Genomic DNA, 20995 nt, shown 5'->3' with positions numbered 1-20995 from the left:
AGTGGCTTGGTAACTACTTGTTGAGTGATTGAATTGTTGATACTTTTGATATCTGATAACTAAGCTGCTGCTCATTACTGGTGTCTTTTTATGTGGGCTTGTTTAGCGGTTAAGAAGCAGTGTCAGCAATAAAATAAATATCTGTTACAGTATTTGGTGAGTTAGGAAGTGGTTTCTCAGTGTAGCATTGCCTACAGACACAGTGTGCATGCGTCAGTTGTGTCCAACTTTTTGCAGCCCCGTGGACTGTAGTCCACCAGGCTCCTCTGTCCATGGGATTTTCCAGGCAGGAATACTGGGGTGGGTTGTGGTTTTCTGTTCCAGGGGGTCTTCCCTATCTATCCAGGGATTGAACCCACATCTCTTGTCTCCTGAATTGGCAGACAGATTCTTCACCCCTGTGCCACGTGGAAAGTCCACAATACACGAGGGAAACCGGAGAGGAATCCTTTTCTACTCACCTAATGTGTTGATTTATGGCTTTTTATTTTTTTGAGACAAGAAATAGATAATTGTATCATAAGGTAAACTATATGAAAGTTAGTAAGTGAGAATGGAACTCTTTAATAAACAGCATATATATTCATGCCATTTACTTTAACTAGGGGGTTAAGGCACCAGTGTGATTTTCTTGAAAAAGAAAATGCTGGTCTTACTGTATCACAGAGGATCAGAGGACGGAGAAGACTTCGTGAGCTTGCAGAGAGTTGGGAATTCAGTCTCTGTAGACATTAATTTAAAACACTTATCTTTTCAAAGATGAATCATGCAATAGAGTCACTGAAAATCACCTTGTAATTGCTTTACCAACGTTACAAGCGGATTTGTCAGATATATATCAAACTTCTGCTTAAGAGTCTGGTAAATGGAACATTTCTGTTGACTTATTTTATATAATACAGATTTTGCAAATATTACAAAGTTTTTTAAACAGTCACCCTTTTATTTAATCACTTATTTTTGGATGTTTCTTTTCTGTCCTGTTTACGAACTTTTTGGTATTATTTTTCAATCCAGCACTTTTGATTCCTTGAACTCCTTAGGGTAGCTAAAGAACTGATAGTTTAGAGGAAAAGCTAAATATATCTATATCTTTTATATATATATATATGTATGTATTATATCATTATTTATTGCTTTTAGCAGTTGCATTTATGGTGACCTTTAAGTTTTGTTGTCATAAACATGCCTTTCAGAAAGAGGAAAAGCTTTGTGATAACCGCAGTTAATGAGGGCTTCTGGGAAGTTTTAGCGATTGTCTCCAAGGGGTCAAGTGACTCCTGTCTCTGGAACTTCAAGTGGGGAGATTCCATGCTTGTAAGATGGGGAGGCGGGGGAGCCAGCACTGAGACCGGGGTCAGGAACAGGGGCCTCTTGTTCCCAGGTGGCACAGAGGGCAAGGCAGGCGGGCCTGTCACCCAGCCCCCCTTCAGCCTGGGCCCTGAGCACTGGCCTGTGCGTCTCGCTCCCTGAATGTCTCCACATTTTGGGGACTCTCACTTGGGTATTTTTATCCTTGAGTCCTCTTTCTTTTGAGCCGCGTGCTCCTTTAGTCCCAAAGCATCCGTGGGGCAGATGCTAGTCCCCCTTAATCAGTACTGTATGGGAGAAACCTGGGAAGGATCCATGTTAAGGCTCATCAGGGCTAGCCTCACACCTGCTGCAGAAGTCCTCTGTCAGAGGTTAGTTTCCTCTTCTCACTTTGTTGCTAGTTATGGGGAACTTAATATAGACTTTTTTCCTCCAGGTATGATTATCATCTTGAATAGGCTCTTCCTTAGCTGTTGTTGCAGTTTCTTTTGTCTCAGCCTACTCTGCCTGGGGGCTGAGGTTCTCTTTGTGACTGTCCCACCCTGCCATTCTCCCCCCATAGCCCTTGTGGGGGACAGCTGTTTCCTGCTTTCCATCCACTTTCTTCAGGTGTCCTGAGTGCTTGAGTTTAAGCAGCAGGGACTCTGTACTCAAAGGCAAGTCTCCTGGGAACACTCAGCTAGTATAGCCACAGTGATGATGGGAGAGTGGATAGGGGACTTGAAAGCCCAGATTAGGGCATGGGCATAGGACACGCTTAGGGGACAGAAAGAGCAGCTTTCTACCCCAGCATCTGGGGTCTGGGAGCAGAGGGGTGGGAGGGGATTAGGATGGGAAAGGAAGAGACTGGCTCAGATACTCAGGTATCTTTCTGATTACCCACAGGCTCCAAGGAGCCTGTAATCATGACAGTCAGCCTGAGGCAAGGTACGATTTTTAGGGACAATAAAAATTACCTGCTTCACTGTAATAAGAGGCCTTGAAGTCCATAATGGGAGGGCTTCGCTGGTGGCTGTCAGTGGTAAAGAACTCGTCTGCCAGGGCAGGCAATGTGGGTTCAGTCCCTGAAGGAGGAATTGGCAATCCACTAGATTTATTCTTGCCTGGGAAATCCCATGAGCAGAGAACCCTGGCAGACTGCAGTCCATGGGGTTGCAAAGGAGTTGAATGTGACTGAGTGACTAAACAACAACAAAGTCCATAAAAGGAGGTGAAACCTTTTATTCTAATATTATGGACAAGTAATGCTGAAGATTCTTTGAACTGTTAATGAGTCAGTAGGGAGGAATCTCATGCCAACGATGGAAGAGGCTGTCATTCTCTCCTGCTTGGATTAGCGGAACGTGTGAGAGAGGGTGTTGAGGCTTGGAAAACGGGGTGAGTGGCATCCAAAGAGCGGAGAGAGAAGTGAGAGGCTGGTGGGCCAGAGAGCAGATCTGAGGCGGCATGGTTTTCCTGGGCCCCTGACGGTTTTTTTTTCATGTTCTTCAATAACTACCTACCTCTGTGTGGCCGGTAGGTCTCCACTGAGAAAGATAGCTGGCTGAGATTGGACGGCTCTTGGGAAGTTAATGCCATCAGGCTTCAGGATGCGTTTCCACTGGTGGTGTTTATTATATGGTGCATCTGACTGTGTAGTGTTTGCTGAACATTTCAGAAATGTCGTTTGTAGCGCCCTCATTGCCTCTCTCATCCCCTGCTCCATTGCTTCTGAAATAATGCATCCTTTTATTAGATTGATTAGGTGAATAAGCTTAGAATTATTGAAAAATCACCTTTTACCAAGGTTAAAAGCAGGTGTCTCAAAGTGCATGTCAGTCTTTTGCTGAAAAGATTGCTGATTGGAATATGTTTATCAGTTTAGTCACTCAGTCACGTCTGACTCTTTGCGACCTCATGGACTGCAGCACACCAGGCCTCGCTGTCCATTACCAACTCCCAGAGTTTACTTAAACTCGTGTCCATTAAGTCAGTGATGCCATCTCATTATCTCGTCCCCTTCTCCTCCCGCCCTCCATTTTTCCCAGCTTCAGGGTCTTTTCCAATGAGTCAGCTCTTCACATCAGGTGGCCAAAATATTGGAGTTTCAGTTTCAACGTCAGTCCTTCCAGTGAATACTCAGGACTGATGTCCTTTAGGATGGACTGGTTGGATCTCCTTGCAGTCCAAGGGACTCGTCAAGAGTCTTCTCCAACACCACAGTTCAAAATCATCAATTCTTCGGTGCTCAGCTTTTTTTATGGTCCAACTCTCATATCCATACACAACTACAGGAGAAACCTTAGCTTTGACTAGATGGACCTTTGTTAGCAAAGTAATGTCTCTGCTTTTTAATATGCTGTCTAGGTTGGTCATAACTTTTCTTCCAAGGAGTAAGCGTCTCTTAATTTCATGGCTGCAGTCACCATCTGCAGTGATTTTGGAGGCCCCCCCCCCCCAAATAGTCTCTCACTGTTTCCATTGTTTCCCCATCTATCTATGCCATGAAGTGATCGGCCCAGTTGCCATGATCTTAGTTTTCTGAATGTTGAGCTTTAAGCCAACTTTTTCACTCTCCTCTTTGACTTTGATCAAGAGGCTCTTTAGTTCCTCTTTGCTTTCTGCCGTAAGGGTGGTGGTACCTGCATATCTGAGGTTATTGATATTTCTCCCGGCAATCTTGATTCCAGCTTGTGCTTTATCCCGCCTAGCGTTTCCCATGATGTACTCTGTATGATATATAGCCTTGACGTACCCCTTTGCCTATTTGGAACCAGTCTGTTGTTCCATGTCCACTTCTAACAGTTGCTTCCTGACCTGCGTACAGATTTCTCAGGAAGCAGATCAGGTGGTCTGGTATTCCCATCTCTTTAATTTTCCACAGTTTGTTGTGATCCACACAGTCAAAGGCTTTTACAGCACAGATTTATTTATTTATTTAATTTTATTTATTTATTTTTACAGTACAGATTTTTTAAAACTTAAAAAACTTTTTAAGAATTTGTTATTTTTGGCTGCACTGAGTCTTTGTTACTGTGCGTGGGCTTCCTCTAATGGCAGCAAGGTGGGAGCTACTCTCTCGGGTGTGTGGCCTTCTCCTTGCAGCAGCTTCTCTTGCTGGGGAGCGTGGGCTGTAGGCGCACAGGCTTCAGTAGTTGCAGCTACCAGGCACTAGAGTGCTGGCTCAGTAGTTGGGGCACTTGGCTTAGTTGCCGCGCAGCATGTGGGATCTTCCCATACTCGGGATCGAACCCATGTCCGCTGCACCGGCAGGCAGATTCTCAACATTGGCTGTCAGGGAAGTCCTGAATTTATAATATGTCTCTTTTCGGGAGAGATAAAAGATAGTTTTTTAAAGTAGGAAAATTTTCAAGTGAAGAGAAGATAGCATTGCATCAAAAGGGACATATGGATCTTCCTTGATTTATGATGGGGTAATTCATAAGTTGAAAGTAAACATAAAAATGTGCTTGATACACCTAACTTGCCAGAGATCGAACCTTAGCCTTGTTTACCTTAAATATGCTCAGAACACCGACATTAGCCTGCAGTTGGGCAAAATCATGTGATGTAAGTCTATTTTATGATTACTGAATATCTCCAGTAATTTATTGACTACTATATTGAAAGTGAGAAACAGAATAATTGTAACAGTTTAATTGTTTAACTGTAACAGTAATAATTGTAACAGTAGCTTATGTGACTGACTGGGAGGTAGCCACTGCCTGGCATCATGAGAGGATCATAACTGTATACTGCTAGTCTGAGAAGACTTCAAAATTCAAAAATCAGTTCAAAATTCAAAAATTGAAGTGCAGTTTCTACTGAATGCATATCCCTTTCACACCATGGTAAAGTTGGAAAATCATAAGTTATACCGCCTTCAGCTGGGGACGTTCCGTGCAGGAGTGCTCAGAGGAACGCCAGTCATTAGAGCTCCAAACTAGAAACGATCTCAGTGCTCCTCAGCTGTAGAGGGGATAGTAAAGAGCGCCACAGGCGCGTGCTGGGATACTGCACATGCCTGAAGATGCGCTCGCTACGCATGGCCATCACAGCAGTGAGCGGCAGAAGCCAGACTCAGGAGACCTGCACTAGCACACAGCTCAGAAACAAGCGGACTCCGTGAGAGCGGAGGTCAGGAAATAAGTGGCCCTGAGGGCTGTGAGGGAGGGGCCTTTGAGGTGCCCACAGTGCTGTTTTCCGAGGGGAGTGCGGTGTGTGTGTGTGTGTGTGTGTTCACTGAGGGAAGATGCGTGGAGCTGTTCCATTATGATTTGTGTGCACTTTTGTATCTGCATGTTATGCCTCAGTAGAAAAATTTTTACTTTAAAGACTGTAAAATTACCCTCGCTATTTTAATCAGTATGATTATTATGTCGGTAAAATTTATAAGGGGAAATGTGTTCAGGTTCCAAAGGAACTGGCCTGTTGCTGTCTGGGTGGAGCTAGGTCAGAATTTCTGTGAGTAACACTGAAACATCAGTCACATGTTTAGGAATTAGCGGTTATATAAATAAGTTACTAAAGATCTCGCATATTGATGTAAACTGTTTGTTCCTTTGGATGATTAGCTGGTCTCCTGTCACTCTTGATAATTCTCTTCTGTTGACTTCGTCTTTCAGGAAACCATTTTGAAGGGCAGTCTGGTGCAGAGGGAAGGTTGTGGTTTTAGAGTCAGAGAATCCTGAGTTAGAACCCCAGGTACACTTTTTCCAACTGGGTGGCTTAGGACAAGTGGATTAAACTTCTAAGTCTCCTTTTTTCCCCCCGCTGTGTGCATTGGTGGAGCTAATAATGTTGCACCTACTCAGAAGGTATGGATTTAAGGATTGAAAGCTGCCTACTGTGACTTCACTTTCATGCATTAGAGAAGGCAATGGCAACCCACTCCAGTGTTCTTGCCTGGAGAATCCCAGGGACAGCGGAGCCTGGTGGGCTGCCGTCTATGGGGTCGCGCAGAGTTAGACACGACTGAAGCGACTTAGCAGCAGCAGCAGTGATGTCAGGCACATTGTAGGTGCTCCACAAAGCTGTCCTGCTTTCCTTCCAGCTCTCGCTGGGTGACACTAATGGAAACAAGGAGTGTGCGTTTAGTCCATGCACTTGGGCCCTTGGTAAACTGAGAGCCCCCGTGGGGTGGGCAATGTGCAGTGGAGTCTCAGGACAGGTCTCCATACGGTGACCTGGAGCACTGCTCTGGTCGCGGGGACTCCACAGAGCTAAGACCTGCTCCTCTTCCCCACAGTCCCTGCTCAGCCGCCTGCCCGGCCCCACGCACCGCCACTGCCCTTTCCTGGAGCCCAGCCCTGTAACAGGGAGAAGCAAGTTTCCTGTGGGCACAGGAGCTCACCTGACCCCAGAGCCAAGTCATCTCTGAGTCTCCTCCTGACGACAGGGTGTGCACCGCAGCCTGCCCTGCTGGTGTCCTCGTGAGCATCTTTCGTGTTGGTGGGCGCTTACTACATCTGCCACCGGATTTCTGTTTCCTGCTTTCAGAAATCTGTGATTTCACGTCTTGATCTATGATTTCAAGTCTTGAGCTGTGTATTTCTCATTTTTTAAGTTCTCAGGTTTTTTATATTTATGTTTTTGTTTTTATTTTCTCATGAGCACAAAGAGACTTCTGACATTCGTAGCATAATAAAACTTACACTGAATACCTTGTTCCCTGTCAAGAAGTTCTCTTGTCGTTGACTTACTAAGTTGTGTCCGACTCTTGTGACCCCAGGGACTGTAGCCCATCAGGCTCCTCTGCCCCTGAGATTTCCCAGGCAAGAAATTCTATACGCAGTAGTATTTTACAAACAGTTGTTGGTGTTTGTTTATTTTTAAATATTTGTGAGATTTATCCTAATTCAGCCCTTTGATTTCTCAGTTGTGCAGTTTAATAGAGTGAATTATAAATACTGTATGAGTATATAATACGTATGTAGTTAAATTTCATGTGGCTCTTATGTCAAAATGAGGGACCTGATCCTGATTATCATATGTATTATACAGTTTGTTGTTGCTTTCACATGACTTTGAAATTTGTGCTAGCAGTAGCGCCCATGCAGTGCGTGCCCGCTGTGTGCCTGGCACAGTGTGAGGCCCTTTATATGTGTATCAAGGGCTGTTCTTCCTGATAATCTCATGCAGTCCAGCATCAGAGAGATCAGCTTAGAAGCCTGCCAGGGCCTCTGAACCCAGTATATTTGTTTAGATGAGGAAATATCAAGGCAGTAGATCTTTAAATGTTACGTAATTTGGGGCCACATAATATATAAATAAGGATGATGTGAATCAGGTCTTTGTGAAGGGGAAGGCAGGCTCACCCATTCCTACCAGCGAAGACAGAGTTTCCTTGTCCCACGACTTGTTTATTGTCATTTGAGACCCTGGCCTCTCAGCTGCCCCTGTGGAGAGCACGGCCGGGCTCTTCTCCAGCTCCCTGGGATTCAGGTGTCCCCAGGCTGAGCCCCGCTTTCACTGCAGTGGGGTCTGTAGCCCCCTGCTGAAACCAAAGACACGCTGGTTGCAAAGTTTGGTCAGCTGGAGGCTTTTTGTAAATCTGGGGGAGTTGATTAAAGTCACCATTGTGTCCTCTTTGTTGCTAAGAGTGATACTGATCTTGTACTTGAAGGAGTTTATGTTCTAAGACCTCCTGCCACGTACGGCCAAGCAGTAGTGTTTTCCTTCTGCCGTCCAGCGGTCTGTGTGGTGGTGTTCCTATGCTGTGCCCTGCGGTCCCTGTGTGCGGTACAGGAAGGCCTCGCTCGTTCCGGTTCAGGCTCTGTATCCCTCGTCTTTGTTGCCACCACTTTCTAACTGGCCTTGCGCAGACCGTCCTTCTCTGTCACCTCCTCACTGTCTCCGGAAGGATTCGTTTTGAAGAGCCACTGCATCTCCCTGCCGCACTCTGGTGGTTCTCGTCCTCAGCGTCCGCCACCCTCCTTCCTTGGCTGCTCCAGCAGTCTCCCCAGGTCGCTGCTGGTCCTCACTGCGCGGTTCCCCTGCGGCCTGCCGGTCCTTTGAGCTCTGCTTAGAACCCTCCCACCGCCCTCTGTGCGTCTGCTCAGTTCCGCTTCCCTTCAGGACCAGTCGTCTTGCCTTCTCTCTCTCCTGCCACACTGTCGTTGCTTCTCCCTTCAGACTGCAGTGTTGACCCTGCTCAGCTCTTCCTGGTTTCCTTCAGAAGTTCTTCAAGGACAAGGGCTTTCTCCTTTATTTCCTCTTCTTCTTGTTACTCATGCTCAGCAGTCAACTTGTTGCCTAGTTATTTTAAAAGGATGGATGATAGTTGAACTTGTTTAGTTTAAAACCACCATAGGAAAGTATTCTGTAGTAGGTTGGTTTTGTTGTTGTTTGACTTAGGGTACGTGGTTTTATGCTGTCTGATTAATTAATTAGGAAAGGGGGGTGCAGTGCTCAGGGTTAGAAGCCGAGTGGGTGAGCACCAGCCTGTGAAGCCTCGCGCTTCTGAACCAGGGCTGCGGTAGCGTCCTGCCCACGGTGCTGGCGCCTGCAGGGCCGGGGCGCCCTGAGCACGCAGCAAGCGGCAGTTACTTCTGCATGATGCTGCTTCGCTCTGCCAGCAAGCCTGTTTCCAAGGGCTCTGTCTAGTTTGTAGTGTCTAAACAGTAGGGTTTTTCTGTTTTGTTTTTCAGATTTCAAGTGCAGAATTATGTTGTACTAGTGAATATGGCTTTTCAAACTACATGTGGACATAACCCACTGTTCCCCAGAGCTGCTGTTTCTTGAAAGACACCCCCTAATTGATAACCATCTCCCAATACCCTTTCCAAGGCTTCGCCCTTCCCTGTGTCCCAGGGGCCGCCTGTGGCTGGGGTAGCCAGTAAAGCAAGCTCTGAGATGCGCCTGGCCTGCTGACGTTATCTTTTTTTCTGGGGCGTTTGAGTTAAAGGCTCGCCCTCACTCGCTGACGTCACTAGAGGACGCTGTTTTACCTCTTTCCTGCTGCACTGTGAGGCCTGCAGGAAGCGGCCTCGTCTGCTCTGGTTTATACCTGAGGATAAGACATGGTCTGCAGCGTAACATGTTTTTTCAAACATGATGAAATGGAATATATTTTTAAAAATTTCTCTCTCTCCTACCTGGTCTCACTGGATTTAAACCAGTGTTGAGAGCACTTTTCATAGTTTCAGTCTCTGGTATTCTCTTTGTATCTGCTTGCTTTTCCAGAGGTGCACATTCCTCCTGGTTCATTTGTAAGCACTTCCTAAGCTGCTGTTGGTGATGCCTATGGCACCTTTGATGGCAGAAAACTGACAGATCAAGAATTATAAGACATCGAGTATTGGGATGGCCAAAAACTTTATTCCGGTTTTTCCACAGCGCCTTATGGGAAAAACTCGAACGAACTTTTTGGTCAATCCCATATGTAAAGAAAGGTGGTTGCTCTGGGTATTGAGTGTTTGCTATAGACCAAGAGGTTGGCGTGGAAGGGAGAGCAAGGTGGCGGGGGCGAGGGGGGCACTTGCCCCAGCAGAGAGCTAGCCTGAACTGTAAAGGGGTAGTATCAGATGAGGAGTAGACAGAGGAAGGTAGGACAGCAGTGCAGTAGAACAGAGAACCTAGAATCACATCCTCACAGGGAAGCTCGAGATGTGGCCAAAGTGTCAGTGCAGACTAATGGGGAAAGCTTAGATTGTTCCATAAATGGGGTTGAAAATTGATTATCCATATTTGAGGGAAATGCACTGGGCCCTTCGTCTACCTCTGACTCAAGAGTTACTTTGCAGATGGATTGAGGACTTAAATGTGAGAGACTTAAACATTTTAAAATTAGGCTTGTGACTTTGGGGTATGACAGAATTTTCATAAGTACTAACTGTAAAGAAAATAATTCAGCCTTATGAAACTTAAGAACTTCCGTTCATTGAAAGACACCATAAAGAAAGTAAGCAGATGAACTGCAGAGTAGAAGATATTTAACATTTATATAATCAACAAAGGATTAATATGCAGAATGTTTAGCTTTTCTAAACTTAACAGCTAACTGCTACTTCCCTGAGACCTAATGTCTGTAATCACCAGTCATTAGCAGTATCTTGGGACCCCCGAGCTGTATCTGAGGTTGATTAGTCCTGCAAATTTAGTGTTCAAGTGAGTCACTACAGAAAGGTTTCTGAGTTACTATCTATCAGACAGTCACCTGTAAAATCCTTTTCACCTCATATCCTAGAGGTTCAAGCACCTCTTTTAGGGAAACCTGGTAGAAAGATATGCCTTTCTAATACTTTGTTATTTCTCTACTCTAATACTCGATGATACTGCCCTAATGCTATTTTTTTAATACTCAGGTTCATGTGTTTCTTGCATCAAAATGCAGTTGACAGCAGCAGAAATGCTAGTAACACCTCAAAGTGTTAGAGTCACAGCTGCATATCTGGGTTTATTTCTTAATGTAGCGTATCTGTTTAGATTTTATTTCTTAATGTAGTGTATCTGTTTGCTATCTTTATCCATTTGATTCCTTAGAGTGCTTATGGTTTTAAGGAAAAAAGATTAGAGGTCTAGGCTTTTCACATGCAGCAGTTATGTTCTCATCAAGTTGATTTCTGGTACAGAGGAAGTCATTCTTTTTTCCTCTGTGTCTTATTAGTTGGAACCAGACTAAGTAGGGGAAGAGACAAGAGTGTTTCTCAGAGCTTTTTCTTGTAAAACAAAGAGGAGTAAACAAATGTTAAAAGTCTTGGCTACTTATTAAAAGAATAAATGATCGGAAACACTTCCTCCCTTGTCTTGGACCTGATCTTGTTCTATGAAGATCATCCACTGACACTGGTGACCTGGGGTCATTGTCAAGGTCGGTGTAATGCCTGCTCTTACAGGACAAGTGATCCTTGAAGTCTCGGGCCATTCTTCTCTTATTTGTCTGTCATGCTTTCATTCTTCCATCTCTCTCTCATTTTGGTAATAAAATAATCTGAAGGGGAATTAGTGATAATAGAAGTGGCGACTGTCTAACAGTGGATAGAATATAGAAGGTTACCAGAGTAAAAAAGTTCTACAGACATCAGTGCTTAAAATGACACTTTAGGTGCTCGCTTCGGCAGCACATATACTAAAATTGGAATGACACAGAGAGGATTAGCATGGCCCCTGCGCAAGGATGACACGCAAATTTGTGAAGCGTTCCATATTTTTTAGCATTGAAACAAGTATACTATCAAGGGTGAAGCAGATCACCAGCCCAGGTTGGATGCATGAGACAAGTGCTCAGGGCTGGTGCACTGGGAAGACCCAGAGGGGTCGGATGGGGAGGGAGGGGGGATCAGGGTGGGGAACACATGTAAATCCATGGCTGATTCATGTCAATGTATGGCAAAAACCACTACAATATTGTAAAGTAATTAGCCTCCAACTAATAAAAATAAATGAAAAATAAATAAAAACTATTTTTAAAAAGTCTCAAAAAAAATGACACTTTAGGTGAGAACTATAGGAAGGTGTTCCGTAAAGTTGCATTGCAGAATATTCAGTGACTGAGGAGTGGCCAGGCATGTGGACTGTATGTGCATTTGGTGTACTACACACTTGATGGGACCATATAGGTTTTATGTGTGAATGCTGAGAATAAGTCACACAAGAGCTTTAAATTCCTGTTAACCATGGATCTGTGCAGTCACTAATGAAGTCTGCCTTGTCCAGAAAGTGGGTCCAAAGTGGAGTCCCCTTCTCCTGGGTTCACTGTGGCAGAGTTACTGGAAAGGGTCTAGGGAGCACTCAGGGTTTCCTTGATGGCCTAGAAGGCAAAGAATCCACCTGCAGGGAAGGAGGTCCCCTGGAGAACGGGATGGCTGCTCACTGCAGCATTCTGGCCTGGAGAATCCCACGGATAGAGGAGCCTGGCGGGCTACAGTCCGTGAGTCGCAGGGTCGGAGAGGACTGAGTGACCGACACTTAGAGACCCCTCAGGGGAGCGTTGTCATGTGACCTGCAGAGACCAGGGCTCAGTTTCATCAGGCGCCTGCGCTCAAGTGCTCCTGACCCAGGAGACTAGCACTGTGTTGGGCCTTTAGATGATCTCCCTCAATTTTGAGGCAAATGATGGCGTAATTTTTCTAGTAACATAAAGCTGAATTATTTGTGTTTCTAATTTAATGAGGACTTAAAAATATAAATTGATAAATTTTGGGGTACCAGGTTCTTAGCCAGCTTTAGTAATGTCTCCTTACTTCTTTTGTTAATGTTTGCTTTTTAACTCATGAGTGAGGTGTGTTAGCACCTGGCAGGGCTTTGCTCCTTGCTTGGTCACTGGTAATGGAAGCATAGTTGCTGACAGCAGTCTAGTGCTCTGTCTGGAAGTCAACCTTAAACCTTAACAGCTTTCTCAGAGAGCCACCTTTGCATTTAGCACACTGTGACATGGGGCCATCCAAAAAGATGGTGGTTCCCACCTGCCTGGGAAGTGAACCAGGCTGCTACAACCCAAGAGACCTGGTAAGGTTCCAGATTCATCTTTGTGTTTACCAGGGGGAGTCTTGTCCCCAAACTGAAGCGTTTCTGCTAGTTAGTGTTGGTACCTGTGGTCTGAGGACAAAATCTGCGCCAGACAGTACCAAAGGAGGATTTTGATTACTGATGTTTTTCAAGGAGGCTGGTTTCTGCCCACCTGATGGAAGTCGCTGCATCTTTCCAAACAGGTTCTCTAATGGTCTTGCTTCACCATGGCTACAAATGCGGAGGGGCTGGTGCAGCACAGAGTGGGGACCCGGCAGGTGGCTGAGGTGAGTGACGGCGGCTGGCTCACCAGCCGGCACGCTTGCCCTTACAGCAGAAGTGCGTCAGTACGCGCCGCCCTGTAACATGCTGCCGGTGGGGTCAGCATGCCCTCCAGTCCAGAGCAGGATGCTGCCCCTGGAGCCGGGTTAAAACCACAGGAACATCGACTCCTCAGCTTCCTTTGCATGAATAAGGTGGCCTAGCTGCACATGATAAGGTGACTTTAAAGATTTTACCTTGAACAAAAACTCAGAGTTTGGTGCTTGTCAGGCTTGTGAAAGTATAGTTTCAAGTCCCAGGCTCTTAGTTTCTTGCACATTTGATACTCTTAATACCGTGTGTGGCAGGGAGTGGATTCTGTGCAGTCCACAGCCATTGTTGACCTTCTTCCCTGTCCTCGGTGTTTTGCTAAGTGGCTCAGTGGTAATGAATCCGCCTGCCAGTTCAGGAGACTCGGGTTTCATCCCTGGGTCGGGAAGATCCCTGAGGAAGGAAAGGACAACCCACTCCAGTATTCTTGCCTGGGAAATGGCATGGACAGAGGAGCATGGTGAACTACAGGCCATGGGGTCGCAAAGAGTCGGAGACGACTTAGCAACTAAACGGCAAGAAATGTGGAGGTGAATAAGCCGTTAGTCTTACCTTTAGTGTTCTTGGGGTCTCGTTAAGGAGTAATTATAAAACGGTGAGACATAGAACTCCACGTGTGGAGGGTACTCCTGGAGGTCCTCTTGCACTGCAAGAAGAGGCAGGGTTGGAACCTGACAGGTGCTGAGCGGTGCTTCTTAAGTCAGAAACCTGTGCAAAGACAGGGCAGAGACCTGAAGTCCCTTGCTCTCGGCACGCAGCTCGAGGTGTCCAGGAGGGAAGTGGTAGGGCCAGATTGTCTCACTCTGGGCCATCCCTGCACAAGGGCTTCAGTCCTCAGCACCCTTCTGAGGTTGATACGATCTCTGAAAGTGAAGGTGAGGAAAGCAAGGCTCAAAGAAGTAATCGGCCAAGGGCACACTGACCCTGTTGCGTTTCACTTCCAAAGCTCCTCGTGTAAACCATGCTTCGTGCTGCAAATAGGAGTCATTGGAAGGATTCAGAGTTGTATTTGAGCCACTAATCATATTCCTAGAGTGAAGCAGCAGGTTTGCCGAAGAATGGACATTTATAAAGGAAGGATTTTTTAAAATAAAAATTAAGTACACACATGCCAGCTTAAATCAGTAAAAATGGTGAGCAGATTTTTCAGATTTTCGATAAACCATTAATTTTAAGGCAACAGTATAATCATCCCTTTCACCCAGCAAATCATCAGGTCAGTTCAGTCGCTCAGTTGTGTCCGACTCTTTGTAACCCCATGGACTGCAGCACACCAGGCTTCCCTGTCCATCACCCACTCTCGGAACTTGCTCAGACTCGTGTCCATCGAGTCAGTGATGCCATCCAACCATCTCATCCTCTGTCACCCCCTTCTCCTCCTGCCTTCAGTCTTTCCCACCATCAGGGTCTTTTCTAATGAGTTGGCTTTTACGTCAGGTGGCCAAAGTATTGGAGCTTCAGCAGATCATGATTAAATCATGTCCTTTAACCATCAACAAATCATGGTTAGTGTTAACTGAAGATGAAAGCATATAAATTTCACAGATTTTTCAATATTATATTTTTTAAAGAGCTACAGAGCTGTGAAAATATCAGGGTTAAAATGCTTGTGTTTATTTGTTGCATTAGTTTGTGATAGGAAGTTATTTTGAAAATCATTGTTGACTTTTCAAATATTTAGGGTTATTTTGCATTTAATACAGTTTCCAGTTGACACAGACTTGGAGACTAGTATATGGATCACTGCCTTAAGATGGGAAGAGGTTAGTTACCTATAGTACTCACCTATAGTAACTTACAGGATAATATAAGTTTTGTGTATGTATTCTGAAATTTTCTGTCAGGCGCCTTATTTACATGAGGAAATGGAATTTCATGTATTAATTTAGTGCAACTATTGATACCCATGGAAAACAGTACATTTTGTGGAGACTTCCACAATAATAGGAGGCATTATTAATTTGAAGAACAAAAGCAGTCTTCCTATTTAAAATATTCCCTATATTTCCATGATGATTTTGAAATTTTAAGCTTAATGACTTAAACTATTAACACACGGTAACTGTATAACATTAGGTCAGCCACATGTGTAAGAGAAGCTGCAGGTCATCATTTTGTTGCTAAACAGTACTTGAGTGGGAATAAATTTCTTTAGTTTGGGGTTAATAGCAGTCAGTGTGGGATAGTTGTTTATTCATTGAGCAGACGATGAAGGGACCCCTTCCCTGGCTGTTTGCCAGAAGCCCACGCCGGGGAGTAACAGGCCTGGGGATCTGCTCCCCAGAGCTCTGCTGTAGGGATGAGGCATGAGACAGGCTGCCCTAGAGGGTAGGCTCTCCAGGGATCAGGAAGATGCGGGTTTGAGTCCAGGCCCTACCACTTGCCGACCGTGACTGCCGTGTGCCTCAGTGCCCTCACCCAGGAGTTGGGAGGAGGAGTGGCGCCTGTTATTTTGTGGGACTGTTGTGAGAAGTCATTGAAATACAAACGCGTAGGAAGCTTTAGCAGGGCCCTCCCTAGGGGCTCAGATGGTAAAGAAGCAGCCTAAAATGTGGGAGACACAGGTTCGATCCCTTTGTTGAAAAGATCTCCTGGAGAAGGGAATGGCAACCCACTCCAGTATTCTTGCCTGGAGAATTTCGATTTCATGGACAAAAGAACCCGGTGGGCTCCAGTCCGTGGGATCCCAAAGAATTGGACACAACTGAGCAACTAATTTCTTCTTTCTTTTCTTGCTTTTGCCATATGAATGAGATACAGCAACATAGTCACTTGTGTAAATGATTTTTTCCCCAAGTCCTCAGAACAATCTTTTTTTGCTATAGACCAGAGAAATCACATTACCAAAATAAACTAGGAAAGATGGATCATACAGAATAACAACTTTGGTGTACTATAATGTATTCAGGTTTTTTCAGTTATTCAGAGAGTTTAATACAGTGGTCAGGAGTAGAGACTCTGGCCTGGTTTAAATCCTGGCCCTGCTGCTTGCATACTGTGTGACCTGTTTTTTTGGAATTGTTTATGAAGAATTGCTGATTGTTCTTCAAAGGTCTGGTAGAATTCAGCATTGAAACCATGTGGGCTTGGGGGTTTTTTTGCAGGTAGTTTTTTAGTTCCTCATTTAGTCTTGTCACTAGTTACAGGTCTATTCATATTGTCTTTTTCTCTTGAGTCAGTTTTAGGAGTTTGTGTCTTTTTGAGGGGAAAAAAAGGTTGGTTAATACGTATTGGAGAGGATGTGAAGAGATTGGAAACCTGTGTTATTGGTCATAATATAAAATAGTTCAGCCACTTTGGAAAACAACTTGGCAGTCCTTCAAAAAGTTAAACATAAAGTTACCATATGACCCAGCAATTCCATTCCAAGCTGTATACCCAGAAGAAATGAAAACATAAAAACTTGTTCACCAGTATTTATAGTAGTATTATTCAAAATAGGCAAAAGGTAGAAGTAGTTAAATGTTCAACAGCTGATAAATAACAAAATGTGGTATATCTGGACCATAGAATATTATTGAACTATAAAAAGGAATGAATTACTGATACATGCCATAGCGTTGATGAACCTTGACATTATACTAAGTGAAAGAAACTAGTCACAAAAGACAGCATATTATTCCATTCATATGAAATGTCCAAAACAGGGAACTCTGTAGAGATAGAAAGTAGATTATAGTGGTTGCCTCGGTCTGGATATTGGAACTGATGATTCCTTTTTGAGGTGTTGAGATTTTTCTGAAATTTACTGTGGTGAAAGGTTGCACATATCTGTGTATATACTAAAAACCTTTGACTTGTACTCTTCAAATGGATAGAGTGTATGGTAGGTGAATTATATCTTAATAAAAACTTTTAAAAAAAATAACCCATAACAACAACCAGATGCTACTACTGAAGTTAGGGGGTATTTTCCAAAATAAACGAAAAGAAAAAAACCTAAAAACTAAAAGGATTTGTGACTTCTGCTTTCTAATTAGAATTACATACTTTCCAAAACAGTAAAACTTGATGACGTATGAATTAAAAACAATAGTGTATACAGTTTGATTCCAGTTTTGTAAGGTATTTATAGTTAACATGTATCTGTCACTATATAATATAGTGTACTTGGTATTATGCTTCAGTTCATCACCTCATTTAATACTTTGGTTAATACTATAAGGGAAACATTACTTTCCCCACTTTAAATAAGAGGAAACTAAGAGGTAGAGAGATTGCTTTGCCATGTGTGAGTAACTTCAGAGCTGACTTTTATATGTATGGCACAGTAGGTTCATATTTTATTCTATGAAAAACATTTTTTTCTCAGTTTTATTGAGATACAATTTACATACAGTACTGTTACATACAGCTGTACATTAAAAAGCAGAGACATTACTTTGCCAACAAAGTCCGTCTAGTCAAAGCTATGGTTTTTCCAGTAGTCATGTATGGATGTGAGAGCTGAACTGTAAAGAAAGCTGAGTGCAGAAGAATTGATGCTTTTGAACTGCGGTGTTGGAGAAGACTCTTGAGAGTCCCTTGGAGACTCCAACCAGTCAATCCTAAAGGAAATCAGTCCTGAATATTCATTGGAAGGACTGATGCTGAAGCTGAAACTCCAGTGCTTTGGCCACCTGATGCGAAAAGCTGACTCACTAGAGAAGACCTTGCTGCTGGGAAAGATTGAAGGCGGGAGGAGAAGTGGGTGACAGAGGATGAGATGGTTGGATGGCATCACTGACTGAATGGACATGAGTTTGAGCAAGTTCTGGTAGTCAGTGATGGACAGGGAGGCCTGGTGTGCTGCAGTCCATGGGGTCGTAGAGAGTTGGACACGACTGAGCAACTGAACTGACCTAAAGCTGTGAGGTATGCAGCATAATGATTTGACGCATACACATCCTGAAATGATTAGCACAGTAAGGTTAGTGATCATCCATCATCTTATATAGATACAAACTAAAAGAAAAAGAAAATAAGTATTTTTTCCCCATGATGAGAACTCTTAGGTTTTATTTAGTCTTGTTAACAACTACCATATGTAACATTCAGCAGTGTTACCTATGTTAGTCATGTTCTGAGTTACATTCCCAGCATGCATTTACCTTAGAGCCGGAAGTTGGTCCCTTCTGACCACCTTCCTCCAGCTCCCCTTCCCTCCACCTCTGATAGCCACAGATCTGATCTCTGTGTGCGTGTGTGTGTTTTGAGCTGTAGATGACCCACAGCACCATGTTCCTAGTGCACAACGTCGTGATTCAGTATTTCTGTATGTACATTACAAAGTGATCCCCACAGTGACTTCATTTTTAAAATACCCTAAATGCTAAAAGCATTTTTAATTTTCTTGAATATGGGCAATTTTCTTTATACCTTCATTTTCCAAATTTTAATTGTAACGCTTTGTAAAGTCAGTAACTCTTACTTAAAGAAATTAAAGCTATTCTTTCGTGGTCACAGAGTGTCAGAGCCATGGCTAGATCCAGGCTTCTTCTAAATGTGTGTGCTATAGAATTGACTATGACATTTGATAAAGAACATGGGTTAATTTTTTTAAAGGGGATAGTTGGCAGTTGAGAGTTTGTAGCTGAAACAGTGGGAGGCTGAATCATATGTAACAGTAGCATTTGTTTTACTTTTCATATCTTTGAAATGGAAGACCCTGTCACCACTGAGAAAGTAGCCAAATTCTTATGACCCTGTTCCTCCTTTGATCGTCAGGACTTGTATCACTGTTGCCGAAAGCATCACACCTAAGGGAGTGTTTAAAACCTAGGGCACCGCCTGTGCTTGGAAAAACTCATCATTGGCAAGACTGCATCCTGAAGTGGGAGAAAGCAAACTCATTCCTGAAAAGACACGACGTGTTACACTTTATTATTCTGCCCTCATACACACTAGCATTTAAGTTTTCATTTTCTTGTAGTATGTATACATCCATTTTCTTGTAGTATGTATACGTTGATTTAAATGTTGGCCAATTTTTTGTTTGGCTTGAAACAGAACAGGAAGCTTCTGAACCACCCCCACCCTTTCCTTAACCTCAAGTCTCTAAATTTGATTTCTTCTGGTATTTAACTCCTTATTCTAAAAGTATCTTTACCTTGCCTTTTTTTTTTCTTTTTTCAATTTTTAAATCAGTGTTAGACTGCCCTTTTTTGGGAGAAAGGTATTTTTTTAAATTGTGGTAAAATTTAAAATTATAACCATTTTAAGTATACTGTTCTGTGACATTGATTACATTATTATATAACCATTACCACTACCTATCTTCAGAACTTTTCACCTGTCCAAACTGAAACTCTCTACCCCCCCACCCTTTTTTAAACTCTATACCCTTTAAACGCTTAATAACTATTCTCTCCTTCCTTCTACCCTGGCAGTATTTTATTCTTTTTGATGCTGTTGTAAATGGAATTATATACTTAATTTTTTTTTTTTGAGCATCATTGTTAATTGTGTAGAAGTGCAGCTGATTCTTATGTGTTGATTCTATATCCTGCAACTTAGCTGAATTTGTTTATTTTACCAGATGTGTGTGTATGTGAGAGGGAGAGACCGAGGGTTTTTTGTGTGGAAGATCACGTCATCTATGTACTTGCTCCCTCAGTCATGTCCACCTCTCTGCGACCTCAGGGACTGTAGCCTGCGAGGCTCCACTGTCCGTGGGGATTCTCCAGGCAAGAGTACTGGAGTGGGCTGCCATGCCTTCCTCCAGGAGATCTTCCCAGCCCAAGTCTCCTGCATTGCAGGCAGATTCTTTACTAGCTGAGCTACCAGGGAAGCCCCTTGTCATCTGTGAATTGAGAAAATTTTACTTCTTCTTTTCAGTTTGGATGCCTTGTGTTTATTTTTCTTGCCTAATCATTCCGGCTGGAACTTCCAGCACATTGACTAGAAGAGGTGAAAGCAATCGTCCTTGACTTCCTGGCCTTAGAGAAAGATTTTTCGTTTTTTCGTCACAGAATGTGATGTTAGCTGTTACATGACATTTATTATGTTGTGATAGTTTCCTGCTATTACTAGTTTGTTGGATGTTTTTGTTAAAAACACGTGTTGAGTTCTGTCAGGAATGAACCTGAAAGGTTGTTGCTGAACGATAAGACGCGGGATTCTTGGCCTCCGGAGGAGACGAATTCAATCCGGGGCCAGAGACGAGGCTGGATTGCTCAGAGCTTTTGTGTAATAAAGTTTTATTAAAGTATAAAGGAGATAGAGAAAGCTTCTGACATAGGCATCAGAAGGGGGCAAAAGCGTACCCCTTTGCTAGTGTTAGCAATGGAGTTGTATACTCTCCAATCAATCCAAAGAATGTCTGGAGGTTGTAAAGACCTCACCAGACCTACTCCCGTAATTTACATTTTAAGATAACAGAGTTGGCCAGAAGATTTAATCCAGAGATTGTCCTCAGGCAGGATACATCCTTGTAAAGACCAGACCTACTCCCATAATTTATGTTTTAAAATAACAGAATTAGCCAGAGGGTTTAAGCCAAAGACTGTCCTCAGGCAGGATACATTATTGTTATATAGTCACTCACAATCTGAGTAAGTAGGTTGGGCCATTTGGCAGAACCAACTTGAAGATAGAGTCGTAGCTTTAGACAACATTTCCATAAGAAAAAGAAATGTATTGGTTAACTCAAGGTTTGAGAGTAGTTAGCTTCAGGTGAAACCAGGTGTCATGGCAACACAGCATTTTAAGAGAAACCTCCTTTTAAATTTGTATAGAGAAGAAAAAATATTGCTGGTTTGTTTCCTCCTGCCGCTTGAGAGAGAAAAATGTCTGGCACTTGCAGCCTCTTTCCTCTGTTTGGAGACCCCTGGCCTTCCTGCCTGTTACCCTCTCAAACCCCCTTGGGCTTCCCAGATGGTGCTAGTGGTAAAGAATCTGCCTGCCG

General features: G+C 43.6%; 1 protein-coding gene and 1 non-coding gene across 5 annotated transcripts in view; both read left to right on the top strand.

The window, feature by feature from the left end:
• Positions 1 to 20995, top strand: part of NR2C2 (nuclear receptor subfamily 2 group C member 2) — a 109578-nt gene that overhangs the window by 3075 nt on the left and 85508 nt on the right. For 2 of the 4 annotated variants that reach the window (XM_061128922.1, XM_061128923.1), the window contains exon 2: positions 12942 to 13025. The exons of the other annotated variants lie outside the window; for them this stretch is intronic. In XM_061128922.1, coding sequence (XP_060984905.1) covers positions 12966 to 13025 — 60 coding nt within the window. In that variant the 5' untranslated portion in view covers positions 12942 to 12965. The remainder of the gene's footprint in view (positions 1 to 12941; positions 13026 to 20995) is intronic. 4 annotated transcript variants of the gene reach the window in all.
• Positions 11336 to 11442, top strand: LOC133046368 (U6 spliceosomal RNA). Its single transcript, XR_009690498.1, has one exon. It is a non-coding gene; the product is annotated as a U6 spliceosomal RNA (small nuclear RNA).

This window comes from Dama dama, chromosome 24 (assembly GCF_033118175.1).
Source record: "Dama dama isolate Ldn47 chromosome 24, ASM3311817v1, whole genome shotgun sequence".
Classification (NCBI taxonomy): domain Eukaryota; kingdom Metazoa; phylum Chordata; class Mammalia; order Artiodactyla; family Cervidae; genus Dama; species Dama dama.
Note: the sequence above shows the minus strand (reverse complement) of the source record. Positions and strands in the feature narration are given on the sequence as shown.